The sequence below is a fragment of the Condylura cristata genome, unplaced genomic scaffold, assembly GCF_000260355.1.
Source record: "Condylura cristata isolate star-nosed mole 26May11 unplaced genomic scaffold, ConCri1.0 scaffold00021, whole genome shotgun sequence".
Taxonomy (NCBI): Eukaryota; Metazoa; Chordata; class Mammalia; order Eulipotyphla; family Talpidae; genus Condylura; species Condylura cristata.
In genome coordinates this window covers 31,415,124-31,434,810 of record NW_004567122.1, presented here as the reverse complement: position 1 = coordinate 31,434,810, position 19,687 = coordinate 31,415,124, and the positions used below count along the sequence as shown (strand labels likewise).

Here is a 19,687-nt window from a genome sequence, read left to right as displayed (position 1 = left end):
GTGGAGCAGAACAGGCAGATCGACGAAGTACACTGCTGAGGGGAGCAGCAGGCGGGTCAGGAGAGGTCTGCCTCACCATGTGGTCACCTCTGGGGCAGGCGGGGATCAAACTCATGTGGAAGTGGCTTAAGCTTCTTAATGTAGTGCTTTAACCCACTGCGCCACCAGGGAGGGCCAGTCTTTTATTTCTTATAGAGAATTAAAAAACCTCTAGGATTTTCTTAACCATGTTTTAGAGGTGTCTGTATTAGCTGCTGGGAATATTCTCAAAGGAATTTGGAATCTTCAACACTTAACCACTTTAGAATAAATAAGTTTTGAAAATTGCAGTGCTTATAAATATCCACTATTAGTTAATAATGCCAATATATGATGAGTATATTGGTTTTAGCTACAAAACTGACAACAGCAAATAACTTATCTGAAGTCATAGGACTGTATCTCACATAGCACTGCTTTAAGTTACTTCATGAGATTCTAGTTAATGGGCACTCGCAAATCAGTGAAGATCTCTAATTTATTTTGACTCAAAGGCCACTAATAGAATCAGTTTGTTGAATAGTTTGGTTCCCCAATCATTTTGCCATTATCATTGATGCCACAGAACATCAATCCTGGAAGGGAAGAAGAGAGCGAGGAAGAAAGGAGAAAAAAAGAAATGGAAGGAGAGAAGAAAGCTAAATTAAAACTTCAGTAGAATTGTGACAGAAATGCTTGTTTTCAACAAGACACCAAAGAGATGATATCCTGACTTTTTTATTAAGATAACCTATTGCAGAATGAATATATATATATATTATAAATATTAAAAACAGAGATATAGGGGGGAAAAGGAGCTTTAAAACAACTTGTAAAATACTCTTGGACCACCAATATTCACTACATTTGCCTATAAAACTTGTATGCATGAACCAACTATAAATTATTTCAGTTGAATTTCATGACCCCAGAAAAAAGACAAGCCAAAAATAATTTCAAATGTTGAGAAAAAGAAAACAAGCAAATGAAAAACAAAAATTCCAAGTCATTCAGGAATTTGGAATCCTCAATACATTACTGTACAGAATCTATCTTTTCTGGTGTACAACTTACCCTGACGATCAGGATCCACTTAATTAAAGAGAGACCAAATCCTGAAATGGCCCCATACCTTCCTGCAGCTGAGGTGGTCAGGCAAAAAGACAGGAAAAACCCAATCCAGTTAAAGAGGAATGCCACTGTAAAAGCAGAGAGGAAAAACAGATGTCAGATATTCTCTGTTACCTGACAAATACCCAAGGTGCCCTCTATTCTTGGTTCAGCCAGCCATGTGTAACCCTTATTCTACCTCCCCAAGACACTGCCCTTCTGTTTCTTCCTCCCAAAGCAAACAACAAAATATCTTCTCTGAACACCAGCTGTTAAAATTGTATCTACTGCAATTCATTTTCAAAAATATTTTAGCTTTCACTAGATTGTATACTTATAACTTGTGCACTTTACTTCATGTACTACAGTGCAATAAATAAAATAAATGCTTTGAACATTACATTAGTGGCCCTAAATTTACCTGATTCAAGCCACTCATACTCCTGCTTCTATGAATTTTGAAAACTTGCATAATGTCAACTCTAAAAGCACTGCAGTTCCTTTTTTTAATTTAGCAAATAAAAGAAACAGTTGCTTACTTATAAATGAGACACATGGAAATGCAAAATAGCATCAAAGAAGGAAAAACCAGGCTGACTCTGATGAGAGAAAATAGAAGCTTATAAAACAAAACCACCTGAAAACAGTAATTTAATTCTGATCCTACAGGTAAGAGTAGGAACAGTGCTGAGGGGCTCTGCAGACCTTAAAGATGAAGCTTAGCTGTTGCTTATGCAGAACCCCCATAACAGTTTTAATTATAGATACTCATTTATTAACAGATATTCATAGAAAGAGAAAACAAAAAGAAAGAATATTAACATACTTTTAGAGATCTAAACTTCTAAGAAGCATCAAATAAATATAACATATTAAGATGTTAGCTCAAGTAGCTATTTTAAGTCAGTCAGATTCTCCCTTAATGCAAAGCACTCAAGTTTGTAGAAGTGATTCTGTTACATGTATGTACTTACTGAAAAAAGTTAGCATGAAAATCCCATCGTTTCCTATCCTTAGCTGGTCAGCATCATCAAAATCATCCCGACCCACAAAATCCTCATCCTAAACAAGAGAGGAAAAATAAATTCATAAATGCATTTTTTCAAAGCAAATGAAAGGCATCAAAGAAAAGGCAAAAAAAAAAGGCTAAAGTGAGTAACAGAAAATGTATTGCTCTGGCTAGTTCACAACTATGGGCATTAAGGCTTAGTATGCATTAAAATGTTCACTTTGTGTTTTAAGTAAAAACTAAAATTAGAGAAAATGTCTTTCTTCTATCTCTATAGTCTTCTAAAGGAAAAGGATTGTTCATTTAATAACCCAAGTTCTTTAACAATACACTTTTAATTCTAACTTCAAAAAAAAATCCTAAGTTCACAAAGAACTATTCAATGTTCCTTTTTTATATTTATTTAAAAAAACTTTTAATGTACTTCCACATTGGGTTTAAACTGTAAAAGAGTCAACAAATTAGAGGCAATGTAGGGCCTAGAGTATTAATAATCTATGGATCATTAAGGAGATAAAACTGATTAACTCTAGTTCTTTATGAGACTAAGCATGGAGGAAGAAGAACTGTCTAATCATGTACAAAGAACCTATAAGTCTGCCCACAGTTCAACACCATAACCATTTGTGTGCATTGGCATAGCGATCTACAACAAGCTTACCTCCAATTTTACTGAAAGAATCCCTTCCATCCTAACTTGAAAACATAATATTGCCAGTCTAGAAGGAAAATGATTTGGATCAACATTGACACGAACATATGGAATCTACATTTTCAACTGATGTAGGTATGTGTTGAATTATTGAAAAATAATCAACATACACTTAAGATGTGGTAGGCTTGTACACAGTCCAATGGGGGTTCCTCAGCAAAACAGTAACAGAACATATCAAGGATAATCAAAACTTGCCAAACTGGGGCTGAGAAATCTGTACCAAAATGTTAACGGCACTGCTCCTGGAGAATGGTAACTACAGAAAATGGCAGTCTCCATTTCTGACTTAGCACATGTCCTCTGTTGTTTGAAATTTTCATAAGAATATGTTTTACATATTTTATATAATATTCTGACTTCATATTAGCATTAGTAAGACTTTGTAAAATTAGAAACTAATTGCTTTTTGTGTAACTTCTCAAAGATAAAACGCCAAAAGTACATGAAAGTAACTTCTAATATATAGTTTTTAACTTATTTATTTAGGCCCTCACTGGTGGTGTATGGGTTAAAGCGCAGCACTGCAAGCTAGCTGCAGATGCTTCAGTGCAAGTTGGATCCCAGGCCCCGGAGGTGATCCACAGTCTCAGTGCCATCAATCTATGGGGGCAAGAGTTCAATCCCCCCAGCTAAGGAGCTGACCTACAAGATGCAGCAGACCTCTCCTGTCTTGCCCGCTGCTCTCCTCAGCTGACAATTTCAGTGGATCTACCTGTTCTGCTCTCCATTCTGTCTTTGGTGAATCTTCTCACTCCCATCCCTGCACCTCTGGCCTATGTCCCAGGTTCTTGTAAAAATAAATCTTTAAAAAAAAAAAAGTTTCTGTCTAGCAATCAGAGAATTCTATAACCCACAGTTCTGGTCATAATATCTTTGCTTAAATAACACCAATTATTACATCCATAGAACCTTACCGTGTACTTGGTTGAATTCACACCTACGTTCTGTGTTTTCCCTATAAAGTGTTCTTATCCATTAAAATTCAGGGCCCACTTCAAATCATATCTTCCCCATGACACACAGTAAAACGTCAGGCTTTTTAATGCTCACCGCTCTTTTCTACTTAGACATGGGTATCTATGGGCCTTTTCCTTAATGGGAATTTAGCTCTTATAAGGTAAGCATTCCTGCCATGCAAGAGGAATGCTTACCTTATGCAAGTTTTCCACCTATCCATGGCAAAGTAGATAGCACCTTGCATTAAAAATAAGTGCTCTATACATATTAACTGAACATTTTAAGAGGTTCCTAAATATATGTTTGTAAAATAAAAGTACTGGAAGGTCCTCCTTGGTGGCACAGCGGGTTAAAGCACAGTACTAAGAAGCTAAAGCCACTTTAGCATGAGTTCGATCCCCGGCCTTGGAGGTGATCCACATGGCACAGCAGACCTCTCCTGACCTGCCCGCTACTTCCCTCAGCAGTGTACTTCGTCAGTCTGCCTGTTCTGCTCTCCACTCTGTCCCTGGGGAATCCTCTCACTGCCCCTGCACCTCTGGCCTGTACCCCAGTTCTGTATGCATAAATAAATAAATCTTAAAAAAAGAAAGTAAAGAGTTCTGTGATTAACCAGAATTAATCTGGTCTATTTCCACTGACAGTTACCCTATGTATAGCTCAACAGGTTTAGAGTACAGTGAAGCACATAATGGTTTTTGGAGATGTGGGTTGATCACTCTCATCTCTTCTACTTACTAGCTTATGGCCTAGGGCAAATTAGTAAACCTTTCTGGGCCACAGTGTTTGCATTTGTAAAATGAGTACAATATACTTTCTAATTTTCAGGTATTGTAAGAAACAATGTACAAAATACATAAAAGTTCCAAGTATATAATACCAAGTATGTCCTACACATGAATTTTTGTTATGTGCTTTACCAAAACACAATAAATTTCCTAAGGGTTCTTAATTTCTCCCTGGAACCTACCAAAACTGAATGCACACCACCATGTAGTAATTAGGTTTATAAACTATTATTTCTGCTAAGCAGTTGTGTTAGAAGAAGCTCTACCTCCTTAGAAAGTACAGTATATAAATAATTCACTACCCTCAGGTCAGAACCTCTGGGGTCCATGCCATCACATGGCCCAGACTGAATTTTTCTTATCTTTCACTAAGATGGTATGGTCTGAACTGCCGGAGGGACAAGGCTCATCTAGGTGATGTTTAGGGTATGGTTATGCATTTAACTCTATCAAGGTGTACTTATTTGTTCTACCCAAAGATCTCCCTAGCAGCTATATACCAAAACATTAAGTGTGTAACATCAAGGTCAAGACAGTGTTTACTTCCTAAATCAGCTCCTGATCCAAGATGTTTTCAGCCTTGTCAGAGGAAGTGAGAAAGTGGTGGCAGTTGAAAAACAGAGAAAATGAACTGGCTTCATTAGTAATTTTTTCACTTTATCGTTTTCAGAAGAGATAAAAAGTATTATCCTAAAATAGGTATTTGAATTTTTAAAAATTAGCTGTAGTTTTTACTAATCAATACCATCACAAGTCATAAATAATAAATCAAAAGTAGAAAATGAACTAATTCCCCTAAAGCAGTCCACAAAGTAACAAGATAAATTGTACTTACTCTTCCAGGAACCAAAGGGATAGTAGCTTCAGCCTTGGTTCTCTCAGCTTCATCATAACTGGGCAGTGTTGTTGCCACATTGTAAGATGGAGGCTTTGGAAAACCAGACTCATCTTTGTAGTCAAAATATGCTGCAGAATTAGAAGGAAGTCACAATTACTTAATAATCAGCTGAGCCGAGGAACAAGAGGCGTTCCACTATCTCTGCAAAAAAAAAAAAAAAAGAAAAGAAAGAAACTAGCCCTTTCTTTGACAGTATATATATATAGACTAATTGAATCAAATGTATTTATAGGGCCTCCCTGGTGGTGCAAAAGTTGCACTATGAAGCTATCTGCAGCCACTGCAACACGAGTTTGATCACGGGCTAGGTAAGTAATCCACATGGCACAGCAGACCTCTCCTATCTCATCCACTGCTCCCCTCAGCAGTGTATTTCAGTAGATCTGCCTGCTCCCAACTCTCTCTCCCCCAACCCCCTCACCTCTGGCTTACAGCAGAGCGCCTGCATGCATAAATATTTTAAAAATCCTAAAAAATAAAATGTATAGGCCATCCCTGGTGGTGCAGCGGGTTAAAGCACAGCACTAAGAAGCTTGAGCCACTTCCGCATGAGTTCGATTCCCGACTGCCCCGGAGGAGACCACATGGTGTGGCAGACCTCTCCTGACCCGCCTGCTGCTCCCCTCAGCAGTGTACTTCGTCGATCTGCCTGTTCTGCTCCCCACTCTGTCCCTGGTGAATCCTCTCACCCTCTGCATTTCTGGCTTGTACCCCAGTTCTGTATGAATAAATAAATAAATCTTTAAAAAAATAAATAAATAAAATGTATAGATGAATACAAGACACAGGGAGCGCGATGGTTTAATTTATCCATTTTTCAATTATTAAAATTTTAGATTCACTTTGCCTTCCCATCCAAATGCTTCTGAACACTTTTGTGCGTGTGTGTGTTAAATATGATGTGCTCACAAAAGGCATTTATTATTAATAGTGACATTAAGGAAAAATTTTAAGTTGAAGATATTTTCTGTGTGTTTGTAAATCTGAACTCTGGTTAGTATTCCACTTGTAAAAGTGAAAATGAACTTTCAAAAAACGTAAAATTTATTTCTCACAAGTTAATTTTGGTACATTGATTCTTTCACATTACTTTTACCATGCACTACTTTCTATGATATGCATACAGTAACTTCATCCAGTTACAGAACCATCATTTATCTGCATTTTAAGTCTTCAGTTCCTCTTTTTTATGCTGTTTCCTCACTGGCCTTTATTATCAGAAGAGATCTGCTTACAAGTGGATTAAATATCTACACAAATTTTGATATAATCCTATTGTTCATCAAGACTAATGCTTCTCATTCATTCTCCCCCCTTGAGTTAATTATAATTAACCTCCAAATTTTTTGTTGTGGTATATTATTAACATTAGCATTCAAAAAAAAAAAAGAGAGAGAGAAATTCTTTTGTTTTTGGCATAGCCACAAAAAAACATTTAATAAAACCGAACACCTAATAAAAAGTTTTAGCTAACTAGGAATGAAAGGAAACTCCCTTAATTGGCTCACAAATCTTTATAAAAAAAAAAACCTAGAGTATACATCACAGTAACAGTGAATTATTAAAAGCTTTCTCCCCTAAAATTCGAGAATTAGACCAGACAGGCAAGCTATTACAATACATACATGACTTTAACAAAGTGTCTGGATACATAGTTAATATTAACCATTAATTGTACTTCCACATACAAGCAACACAGACAACAAGAAAATGAAATTACATGTGGACCATATAAGATAGCACCAAAAATACAACAAATATCCAGAAAGTTATCTCTAATGAAACATATATAAGACCTCCATAGTGAAAATGATATAACTATTGAGAGAAATTAAATAAGTCCTAAATAAATGAAGGACTATATAATGCTTACAGATTGGAAGGCACAATATTATGAATATGTTAATTTACTTCAAAAAGATCCATAGATTCTATGCAATCCCAAATAAAATCTAGCAGGATTTCTATTTGTTTTGTTCCATTTTATGGAAATTGAAAAAAAATGGACATAAGGACCCTCCCTGGTGGCACAGCGGGTTAAAGCACAGCACTAAGAAGCAAAAGTCACTTCAGCATGAGTTCGATCCTTGCCCCGGAGGTGACCCACATGGCATGGCAAACCTCTCCTGGCCCGCCCACTGCTCCCCTCAGCAGTGTACTTCATGGATCTGCCTGTTCTGCTCCCCACTGTCTCTGGAGAATGCTCTCACTGCCCCTGCAGTTCTGTACACATAAATAAATAAATTTTTAAAAAGACATAAAATGCAAAAAGTCAAAAAGAAGAAAAGCAATAATGAATAAAAAGGCTGAAGAACCTACACTACCAAATAGAAAGCTCTCCTGCCTACCTTTGACTATGCAGGTCTTTCTGTTAACAAACCTGTCCCTTTTGAGGGCAGCTTTTTCTGCCTGACTTTATTCTTCTCTCCCTTTTATAATACACCTGTCCTGGGGCTATAAAAAATAAAGGTCAAAAAAACATAAACCTCTAGAGTTAAGACAGTAAGGCGGCAGGCAGCACACAAAAATAGTAGACCAAAAAAAAAAAAAAAAAAAAAGAATGAATTCAGAAAAAAAGAAAAATACATGTATATATATAATGGTCCCCTTATATAAAAGGTGGCAACGTAATGCAGAAACAATGGTCTTTTCAACAGATGGTGCTGAACCATTGCACATTCACATGGAAAAACATTTTGACCACTACCTCACACTGTACAGAATAAACTCTAACTGATGCCGACTGTAAATGGGGAAAATTAGAGATCAAAATTTTAAAAAGAAAATATAAGGAAATATGTATAGAAGCTAACACAGCCACCTAATTCAATTTAAGGAAGTTGGTGTTTTCCATGTCAAAATTACTAGTGAACAAATATACATACATAGTATGTATTTGTACATATTATAACACTCCATATGTAATATCCTTAAAAATGTATTTTTACTTTTAATCAAATCACACCAAGACAAATTAGAAATTGAAATGGAACAAATGGAATTAGTCTGTTACCACGGTAATTCCAAATACACGAATAAAAATACCTACTACCTTGGCGAAATAAAGAACATTTTTATTTCCCTAACTATTATACATTATTTCCCTAACTATTATTACTCATCAATAGATACTTCACATTATCTTATTTCCATCAGTAGTTTAATTTCACAACCTTTTATTTAGTACCTTAAAAACAAAAAAAACCCAAAATTTATTTGTTTGGTCAAATTATACACCATAAATTGAAATAAATGATAAGTAAAGTGAGAACAGAAAACAATGACTCATGCTTTTCCCCCACCAACATGTCTGTGCCATTCCGCATCTAAGCAATTTTTTCATAAATGGACTAATCAGTACACACAGTCAGCATAAAATAAGTACTGTTAATTTAACACTGTAGAGGAGAAAGGCAATTATGGTCATTTTAAGTATTTTCACCAAAAAAGTAAAAGAACAAAACTCAGGTGATGAGACCTGGTTTCTGAATTTCTTCTTCTTTTATATATATTCTTTCTATTTGGTAGTGTAGGTTTTTTTAGCCTTTTTATTCAGTATTGCTTTTCTTCTTTTTGACTTTTTGCATTTTATGTCTTTTTAAAAATTTATTTGTGTGTTTTTCAGGAAAATTAACTTTTTTTTTTCACGTTAGACTACACATTAAAAAATAATGTAAAAGGCTTCTTGAAGAAAGTTGAAGCAAAAGCAAACAGCAATACTTACTAAGTCTATGTGTAAGTGACTGCAAGAGTTCAGCAGCCACCAACCTGGCCAGGTACCTACCTGCACTCTCTGCAGAAATGCTGCTGTATGGTGGAGGAGCATCACCTGCAGCTTGTTCGGGTTCCCCAGGCTCTTCCTCATTCTGCAACTAAATAAAAATATCTTTTAATGCAAATGTAAAAACAGTCAGACAGAGAAGAACCTTAGACTTTTTTGGAAACTATGCAATAGCTTCAAAAACCTTAAAATGTGCAAATTCTTTACAAAGTAACCTGCTCCCAGGAATAGGCCCTAAGCTATAACTAGAGAAAAGGGCAAAAAAGGTAAATGTGTTGATAAAACTACTGCAGCAAAAATTAGAAATAACCTATATTTCAATTATAGGGAACCTAATAAATGAATTATAGTTCATCCTACAAATGATTACTAAGCAGTCACAAAAAATGAAAACAAAAATTTGATGACAATCAGATATTCACTCATCATGTACTGTTACATTAAGAAAGTTAAATTTACTAAATACTGTATATAATATAATTTGACTTAAAAAGATACATGATAGAGAGAGGATCTAAGAAGACATTTACAATTTACAGTGTTTATCTCTGCTATCGACACATATGTTCCAATTTGTAATAAACACTTACCATTTACATGTATTTTTTTTAAAAATCCATTTTTATTTATTCATCATACAAGAACTTGGGTCCAGGCCAGAGGTGGGGGAGGGGCAGAGGAGGAAGGTGAGGGGATTCACCAGAGACAGAGTGGGGAGCAGGACAGGCAGATCCACTGAAACACACTACTGAGGGGATCAGTTGGTGAGACAGGAGAGATCTGCTGCACTTTATGGGTCACTCCCTGGCTGGGGATTGAACCCAGGCCACAGCAGTACCACCATGATAGCACTGAGACTTAACCCGAAGGCTGTATTTACATATTTTTTAATTACAAAAACAATCTAATAATCTGTGAAAATAAAGACAAATCACAGCAAACTGTGGTTTGCCAAAATATTTAATTTGCACATTAAGTTAAATAATTGAGACACCTATGAAAACATATTAATTCTACATATATTTAATCAATGTTGCTTCCTTCTGCCCTATCTTAGCAAATTTCAAAAGTCTATAGCTCCATTTAGTTTTAAGAATTCATATTGAATTCATATTGTCTTCCTGACATCAACAGTTTGGGTAGTTTACCCAACTCATCTTCGTAGAACAAAGACATTTAATTTTTCCAGTGCAACAATACATTATAGCTCATTAAAAAAGTGAATCAGCCGAGACTGAGAGTCAATTCACACAATAAGAATACTTATTGCAATAACTGATTTGGGTGTGTCTGAGATTTGGCTATACAGGACATAATGATTTAGAGAGCCAACGGACCACTCAGAAAATACACACCCCTCTAAACCAATTGCTACAAAGAACTCTACCTCGAACTGAGACAGAAAGAGAGCTTGAAATGTCCTAACATATAGAGGTCCTTAATTTCATTAAAGCTTAACCAGCCAGCTGAGTCTCCAATCCTTAATGCCAGTCAAAATTAGAAGCCTATAAAACATCAATACTGCAAAAAAAAAAAAAAAAAAAAACTTCAATACTGCAAAGTCAGCTTCAAATGAATTCTTGTGTCTAACTTTTCACCAACACCTACCATCTGGGCATATTTTTTTTTAACTCTACCAATCTAACATTAAGCTTATGGCAATCTCAAGATATCTGTTCTGTAGATGAATTTCCCTTTAAAGGATCCCAAATCAGTAAATTATTTAAATAGAGTTCCCAGAGCCATGACTCATTTGAAATACTTCTAACATTATCTGGAGCCTTATACTGGCTCTTCTCAGCCTACTCTTACCTTACCACTCTTGTGCCTGTGAAGGTCCCCGAAAGAAGCAAAGGAATCATCTCCAAAAACAGAGACAAATGTGAACTTTCCAAAAATGTTAATTTGATATACTGTAGCCTTTATTTAAAAGTTTTATATTGTAAGTTTGGTAAAAAAAAAAAACAAAGAAACTATGCTACCTCTGAATCATTTAGCCTTTAAAAAGGAAGTGTGGCAATTCTCAGAAATACTTAAGTCCAGAGAATAAAGAGATCATATATGCCATTTATCTACAAGCAACCTGGAAATGTGAAATTTGATCATCTCCTAGCAACCTGGAAATGTGAAATTTGATCATCCCACACCAGGATAACAGATAACAAAGAAATTCCAACCCTTTCAGAAACCCTGTTTTCTCTTTAGTGAGAAGGGAAAAGCATTTGCAGGTGAAGTCTTATTCTCCATTAAAATTTACCATTTAAGAGAATCAATGCTAATATTGTTTCCAACTAAAAGCAAAAACTACAAAAATTCCACAATAACTATGGAGGACACAATGCACTGAACGCAGGACCACACTGGACAGACTTCCCAAGTCTGGGTTGTTTATGTAACATTGGTATTAAGAGTCCATCAAGAAAGGTAGTCAAAAAAATACTACAATGTGGGAAAGAAAAGAGACAATCACCTTCAAAAATTATTTAGTGCCTACCATCTGTTGGAACGATAACTTGTTAAACAAAAGAACCCCAAAGATATAAATGCATATATCAGTATTACATTTTGGAGCCACCTATGGCCATTAATGTGGTTCTGCCAGCCAAACCAGTCAAGCATTCGTTAATCTAGAATAGCTTATCTATAAGGATATAAAATTGGTTATTTGGTTCCAAAATATATTTTTAGGGTTCTCCTTTTCTATCCCTGAAACTGCTCTTGTTCAGCCTTTGCTGACATATCCTTGGGGGTGTGGGCTCTTCAGTTTCTCTCCCGGGGTTCTCTTAAAAAGGGAGGCTGGAGGAGTTGCGAAGATGCCCAATCTCTTCTGTCAGATGGGTCCGTGGGAGCACAGGAACAATTAACCTGTCCCACAATCTTGGTTGGAGGAGATACTGTAAGGGGCACGTTTGAAAAGTGGTGGGACCTTCTGCTCTTTGCCTGCATTGTGCTATGGAGAGACTGGGAGATCCTCTGTGTAACTGTGACAGACAACAGCTGTTGGGGACTGAATTTTTTCCTTTTTTTTTTTAATTGTCTTCAATTTTACTTATCTCCAAGAAAGATTTAAATGACACTATTTATCCTAAATGGAATTATACAATTTCCTATGAATGCAATATAAAGTATTGAGTTTGGTACAAAGCTACCTGTTTTCCATCTCTGCTGTACTCCCACTACTGTGTCGGCAGGCAACTCCACTGTCCTGATCACCAAGTTTTTAAACAAGTAGATTCTGTCATGGCTTCCCAGAAACAGCCTAAAATTCCCAGAAACAGTTCCCAGAAACAGCCTATGTTCCCACTTCACATATATCATGTGGTGCCTCTTGGCCTTGATTAACCCTCAATTCTTTTAATATTTAACTACAAATAGGTGGTACAGCACATCTAAAGTAAAAGGATTTCTTTCCTTCTTACCTTTCTCTGTAACCTAACTATGCTATTGCTATTAGAAATATATTTTAGCAAAAACAACAGTTTAAAGAATCTCCAATACAGAAATGACACAAGGCTTTCATAATAGAAGCAAACTTGAATTCAACAAGTTTATAGATACTCATATGCTATAGTATTTAAATTGTTATTTTCATTCCCCAGCAAGAAGTAATTCTACAGATGACCTTCAATTTAGAAATGTGCTGGTTTTGAACAACAGCTGAGTCAGTGTTGGGATTAGGTAAGCAAGTGGCAACATTCACAATTCTACTGATAGTAGTCCCTAAGAGTATATAAAAATCATTCTTAGACTTTTGGATCCATTTTCTATTTTCTGGACTTTTCTCTTATTTCTAAGAATTGGAGAACAACAAAGAATGCTATTAAACAAACAACAAAAACCCATATATCCTTAAAACTCAAAAATCAAAATAGAACAGAAGGTATGAGAAAAATAATACTGAACTATCCAATAGTGAATCACATTTTTTCTTTGTGAGTTCTATGTAAGATCAAGAAAATTTGTTAAGTTTTGAATCCCTTCTTTAAATTACTAGTAAGTTTCAGATAATACTGGATCAATAACCTAAACTCTAAGTTGAAATGATATTTCCTACTTCTAATTTTAGAGTTAATTTCTAAAACCTTTACCTTAAAATGCAATTTTTAAACTGCTCATTACCAACTTGTTTACTTCTACATACTCTTTAAATGTTACCAAATGAGACCGTATAATTACCAAAAAGAAAATAGCACATTTCTTTGGATAAACAGGTGAGTATGCTGTTTTACTCTGTTGTTCGGAAGCAGTCAAGGTATGTGAGCACTATAAATTTTCTGCTATATATATAGGCTGTAGTTTTTCTTACTCTATATTAACTATAAACTGTATTATTATAAGACCAAATTCTTTACATGGAGGTACAGTTTTCTATTAAATTGCTATTAATTTAAAATAAGGTAAATGATTCCAACAGAGAAACCCAATGTTAAAAAGACAATGTAATTTAAAAATGGGCAAAAATTTCTAATAGACCTTTCTTTTTAAAAAAGGTATACAAATTGCCTGTATATACAAGACCTCAATCAGTGATCAGAGAAAAACAGATCATATCCATTCAAAACATAGGGAGTGTAACTGTATGAAAATTGAAATGTATTTTCACAGAAAAACGTATGCTATGAATATTCATTAGCAGGATAATTTTCAACAGCCAAAATATTCATAAACTAACTGATATAAAAGGACAAACAAAATATGGTATATATCCATACAAAAGGACAGACTGCAATAATCCAGCCTATCCAGAAGAAAACAGCACTGACACATGCTACAACATGGATGAAAATTATGCTCAGCAAATTAAGCCAGTGATAAAAGATGATATATTGTGTATGACTGTATTTATTTAAAATGATCAGAAGAGGCATATCCAATAGAGACAGAAAGTAGACTAGTGGTTGCCAGGTGTCGGGGAGGGGAGGAAGGCCAGGGACTAATAGGTTGTTTCTTTTGAAGTGATAAAAATGTTTTGGAATTAGTGCTAATGGTTGCAAAATCTTGTGACTATAGTAAAAATTATTAAGTCACACTTTTAAAAAGGTAAATTTTAAGCATATGAAAAATATTTTTTAAAAAAGGTTCTTTCTAATTTTGAAGATACAAACCTATACACTATAAATCTGATTTAAAACAAAACTGAAAATTAACTATTTCGAACCCTTATTCTCCTGTTAAATATTTGTGCTCCTTAATGGGAGAGTTGATTTTGATTCCATCAATATCCCCAGCTCTTCACATTTATGAAAATGACAAAGAAAAAAACTAATCACAGCTTTTTTAAAAAAAGTTCTTAATAATCTCCTTTTCTGAAAAGGCAAATATCAGAAAGAAAAAAAAATCAAGCTAGCTTGGCTAAAAACCTGTTATAAGAGCAAAAGATGAATAGCCTTATTTTTTTCTACTTGGAGAGTTTAACAAGATTTAGACTATTCCTATCAATATTCCTCAAATCAAAAGCAAAAAATAAATTCAAATCCTCTTAATACCAAAATGAAAATAATTAAAACCAAAATTCACCAAAGCAAAGGAAAAGCAAATTAGGGTGATGCTTTAAAATGTCGATGCAGCAAAAATACCCTAATAACATAGTGAATCTCCTTAAAAAGACTATCATTTTGTAAGACTGTATGGTTATCACTTTTAACATATATAAAAACAACTTATGAATAAAAAGTTGGTTGGCAGGAGAAAATACATTATAACTCTGTGTTTATGTTAGCCCCTAGAAATGAGAGCAAATGCTAACGACTATGATGATCACTGATTTGGTGGTTTTTTTCTTTCTATTCTTTAGAAAACAGGAAGGCAAGGTAACAGCCACTGATCTGGAATTTCAACTTTCTTAAAAAGCCAAGGTACTAGGAGAATCACTAATTATCCAATGTGACACAAAATATGCCAACCATGCTCTGAGGGGAGCATTGTAATATTGTTGGTATCACTAGGTAGCTAACTGTTACCAACCTGGGATCCAATGTATTTCACCACTGATGGCCTCACCGAGAAGGCACTAAACAGCTGCAGCAAAATGTACAAGCGAATAACCACCCTTTCCACATATCATGAATTTATAAAGGTTAAGAGAAATATGAGAGGGACATTCATGCATCTTTTTCCAAAAAGTTTCTCTGCCCCTGACCATAGTCTCTTTTAAGAAACAGCAACCAAAATTACTTAATAACCAATTAGAAACATCCTGAGCCATACTACTTTCACACTTTTTGGTTCCATAAGAAAACTCAGGCATAGTTTTCAGAGCTTCAGAGCCTACTTGGAGAAGGAATAAAAGTCCTAGCAAGGATAAGCTGAAATGGAAACATCAAAAGGGGAAAATAAAGTGTGGAATCTTTACACAATGAAATAGCTTACAGTCGTGTAAAGGAGCTACAAAACTATAACATTCAACAGCATGGGTGAATCTCACAAACATAATGTTGAACAAAAGAAGCCAGACACAACGGATACTGTATGATTATGTTTATATAAAGATCAAAACCAAGCAAACCTATTATTTGCCAGTGAGGGCTGTCCTGGAAAGGGAGGTGACAAGGAGTGTACTTGAGGAAGCTTTTACAATACTGGTAATGTTTTTTCTTAATCTGTGTACTAAATAAATGTGCAGGTTCAGTTTGTGAAAAACCATTGAACTATACATTTATGATTTGGGCATGTTTCTGTATGCAAGTCATATTTAACTAACTCAGGAAGAGGAGAGAAGGAAACTGGCAGCACATTCATGATATAGACTGTAAGCCATCTGCAGACTGGGTCCTTTGGATGGATAGTTGCTGTGTTCACACCAGCACTTAATATTAAGTGGTACATCATGGATACCATTTAAACGCATGTTGACTAAAGCAGGCATGGAAGTGCGGCACTAACAAAAACCTATCAGAAGACATGGCCACTAATTTAATGCCACCTCAACTTAACCACCTCACAGTTATCTAAACATTCAAATTGCCTTACAAATTGCCAAGTAGATGTAAATGTCAGACATGTAGACACATGTTGATGATTACCATATCGGTGGGAGGGAGTAAGGACAGCTTAGGAGTGATCAGCAGTATGTGGCATCCTTGTCATTACTCAGCACAGAGAGCGATGAACATGAACACCACAGAGAAACAGGACTTTACCAAAAAATGAAGGCAAAGAGGCTCTCTCTTATTAGAATGGTATAAAGGGGTTGAGGTCTGAGAAACAACAAAAAACTTTTCACAAAAGATTGCCATGCCTGGGTTGTAAACTCACAAGTATTTTATTTTCATGGTTCATAAGGCAAGTATTCATTTCCTTTATTCCTTTTGGAGGTATCTAATAATTCATAATAAAAACATGGTTCTGTAGTTACTAATTTTAAAAGAAAATGGTAACAATATGTATAAAAATGGTAACAAAAATACAAAGGAGAAACAGACATCTCCACCTTTATCTCTAGAAAAAAAGGAACACCATTTAGTATTCAATATATATAACACAACACAGTGTAATAGGTATAAATACTCAACAAATGTTTGGTACATTTTAAGAAACACTGGTTTTGATCACACTATAATTTCTAGAATGATTTTTTTCTTCTAAAAATAAACAACTGAACAATAATAAATGGACTATTATACATTAAAAGACAGTGAAGTAAAATGTATAGGCTCTGAAAGACAGTGACAGAAACACTAGACCCAGAATCCAGGAAACATATGGAATATAGCCTGCTTGACTCTGCCAGCCTCATGAGCTACCAGAGCTCTCTCTGGGCAAAGAAATCCCAAAATCTGTGTTTGTGTATAATTAGTGGTAACAGTACTGGTATTCCTGGAGTAGGGTATACTAGGGTAGAGATTATGAAAGGAAAAGCATTATTTGAATGTCAGCTTTAACTTATGCCTGGTTGTGAGGTTTCCTTCTCCTGCAAGAACAATGAGGGCAAGAGGGAAATGAATGAGCATTAAATATCTCCCTCCATCCATCAACACTGAGTTCCATTCTACAAGTGTTTTACTGCTAGATTAATTTACCACCACTAAATTATGTCCAGCCAGGAATGGTATGGAATCTGAGGACACATCTGTGAAAGGGACTGGTGTTTTATGATCAAAGTTTAGAGTGTAGCAAAGAAAAGACAGCCAAAAGTAATTATCACCGTAATGTTTTTGTAAAGGACTAAATAAACACATTTGCCTTTTAGCCCTTTCAAATCCTCTTAATATCATGTAAAATTGCACTACTTTTTAAGCCAAAAATCTACAAAGACAAAGAAAGAGAGGAGATAACCATAAAATCTTGAAAGTCATACGACAGTTTGATTGCTAACAAGTTAGACACAAGGAAACGGAATCCTAAAGCAAAAAGCAGAAAAGCAGCCTTTCTTGCACTATAACTCCAAAAAGTTCAAGCATGGAGGTAAGAGGTATAAATAGGAATGAAATGAGATTTAAAAGCAGGGAGAAAAAAAAAAAAAAGGTTGAAGATGCAATTAACCCACATTAAATTATTTTACTGCTTTTAACCAAGCAGATGAAGATCACTGTGTACCTAAGGAGAGCTTCTAATACAAAAGATCAGAAGAGATAAAAGCAGAGAATAAATGCAAAGAAAAAACTTTACAGGAAGATGAAAGTTAAAACAAACTTAAATTATCTCAGGAATAGGAGGAAAAATTACAAAACAAAATACTGCATGCTATTTCTTAAAATGGAGGTGGAAAAACTAGAAAAGTTTTTTTTTAATTAAAAACAATAGACTTAATTTTATCAAAACAAAACCTCATAGAAAGCAAAGAAATAAACATACGGAAAATATAAGATTTTTTTAAATTGAAGGAATCAATACAAAAAGTTCAAGATCTAGAGAGATGAAATAAAAGAAGGGGGAGGGGGAAGGCAGAGAAAAAAATACTTTTTAAATTTTCCATTTTCCCAGAATTTACAGATGAGCTTAAAGACCACGAGAGACCACTAAGTGCCTGGCACAGTGTATAAATAGAGGTCTACACTGAAGTACCATACAGTGAAATTTAAGAACACTGGGGACAAAAAGAGATTCCTAAAAGCCTTGAGAGAGGGTCAAAGAAAGTAGGCCACATCTAAAGAATAAGACATCACAACTGCTTCAAGTTTCCAAACAGCAACAGTGGAACTTTGAAGGCACTGTAACATAATGCCTTCAAAACTACAGAAAATGTTTCCAAACCAATAAGTATGAAAATTTAAGCAGGTGACCCTCCCATACATTCCTCCTCAGAAAGATACTGGTGTTCCACCTCCATTTTAAGAAATAGCATGCAGTATTTTTTTTTTCATGGAAATAGCATACAGTATTTACTACATTTTTTTAAACTATTAAATTATTAAGTGAGCACCTGAGAGGAATGAATTAGGTTATTAGCAGATTTATGATTATGTACATAAGAAACCAAGCAAAGAAAAAAATATTAATAAGACTTTAGGGAAAATATTGTTCAGGCAGGGTAAAGTGACCACAACAAACTATACTCTCAGCTGTGAATAGTGTTTATTTTCAATTATTGTAAGTGCTGAATATATACCTAACCACATTACGTACATAACTATAAGAAAAATGAAGAGACACAAATGTGACACTATATAGTTGTCGCAAGTTGCCAAAGAGGCTAAATCCTTATATCCATAAGGATTTGAGTTCATTTTTAAGATGCTGGAAACTTTTTTAAAATGCTGAAAACTGAAAAATCAATATAAGTAGCACAATATAAACATTTACCTACAGGGCATATGGCAAAATAGAAAAAGAAAACAGCTAAAAGAGCTATGGGATAGGGAGGAAAAGCAGGAGAACGCTAGGGTTGGTAACAAGCCTACAAGATCTATTTGATGCTAACTTGTATGTATGCTTAATTTTGAAATAAAAGCCAAATAAAATACTTTTTAAAAGATAAAAATGTGACACAAAAGGGGTATTCTTATGCTTAGGATAAACTACCCATAGTAGGCAGAGGACTCAAGAGCAAGGGGCTCAACTCCTCTACAGACAGGCTATCTAACCTAAGATGAAGGGCTAGAAAAGGAGATACTCCTGAAGAAGTACCAGAGTGAGAGGCCTCCAGCAAAAAAGGTATGTATTCCAGGCACTGAATCAAGTTCCTTCTCAGAAACAATAGACAGTGAGCATCCACCCCAAAGTCCTATCTCCCGCATCTACTTCTTAGCATTCGTTAAGGCCAGGCTCACATTTCACCTTCTCAAAAACCTCCTAGAAATCTCTGGAGCCACACCACGTAATTCCTTCCACCTCAAAATGATGTTTTTTATTTACTCTCATCCTTTGAATTAATTCAGCACCATAATCAGCTGACAGCACAATTTAGGCATGTAGTGAATACTTACTGAAGCGTAAATTGTTCAACAGTACAAGAAAAAAAGGGAGAAAGGAG

At 35.2% G+C, this 19,687-nt stretch overlaps 1 protein-coding gene across 1 annotated transcript in view; it reads right to left on the bottom strand.

The window, feature by feature from the left end:
* Positions 1–19,687, bottom strand: part of NDFIP1 (Nedd4 family interacting protein 1) — a 42,113-nt gene that overhangs the window by 10,614 nt on the left and 11,812 nt on the right. The window contains exons 2-5 of the mRNA XM_004686833.2: positions 9,280–9,367; positions 5,433–5,563; positions 2,103–2,190; positions 1,093–1,217 (exon numbers count right to left, since the gene is read on the bottom strand). Coding sequence (XP_004686890.1) covers positions 1,093–1,217; positions 2,103–2,190; positions 5,433–5,563; positions 9,280–9,367 — 432 coding nt within the window. The remainder of the gene's footprint in view (positions 1–1,092; positions 1,218–2,102; positions 2,191–5,432; positions 5,564–9,279; positions 9,368–19,687) is intronic.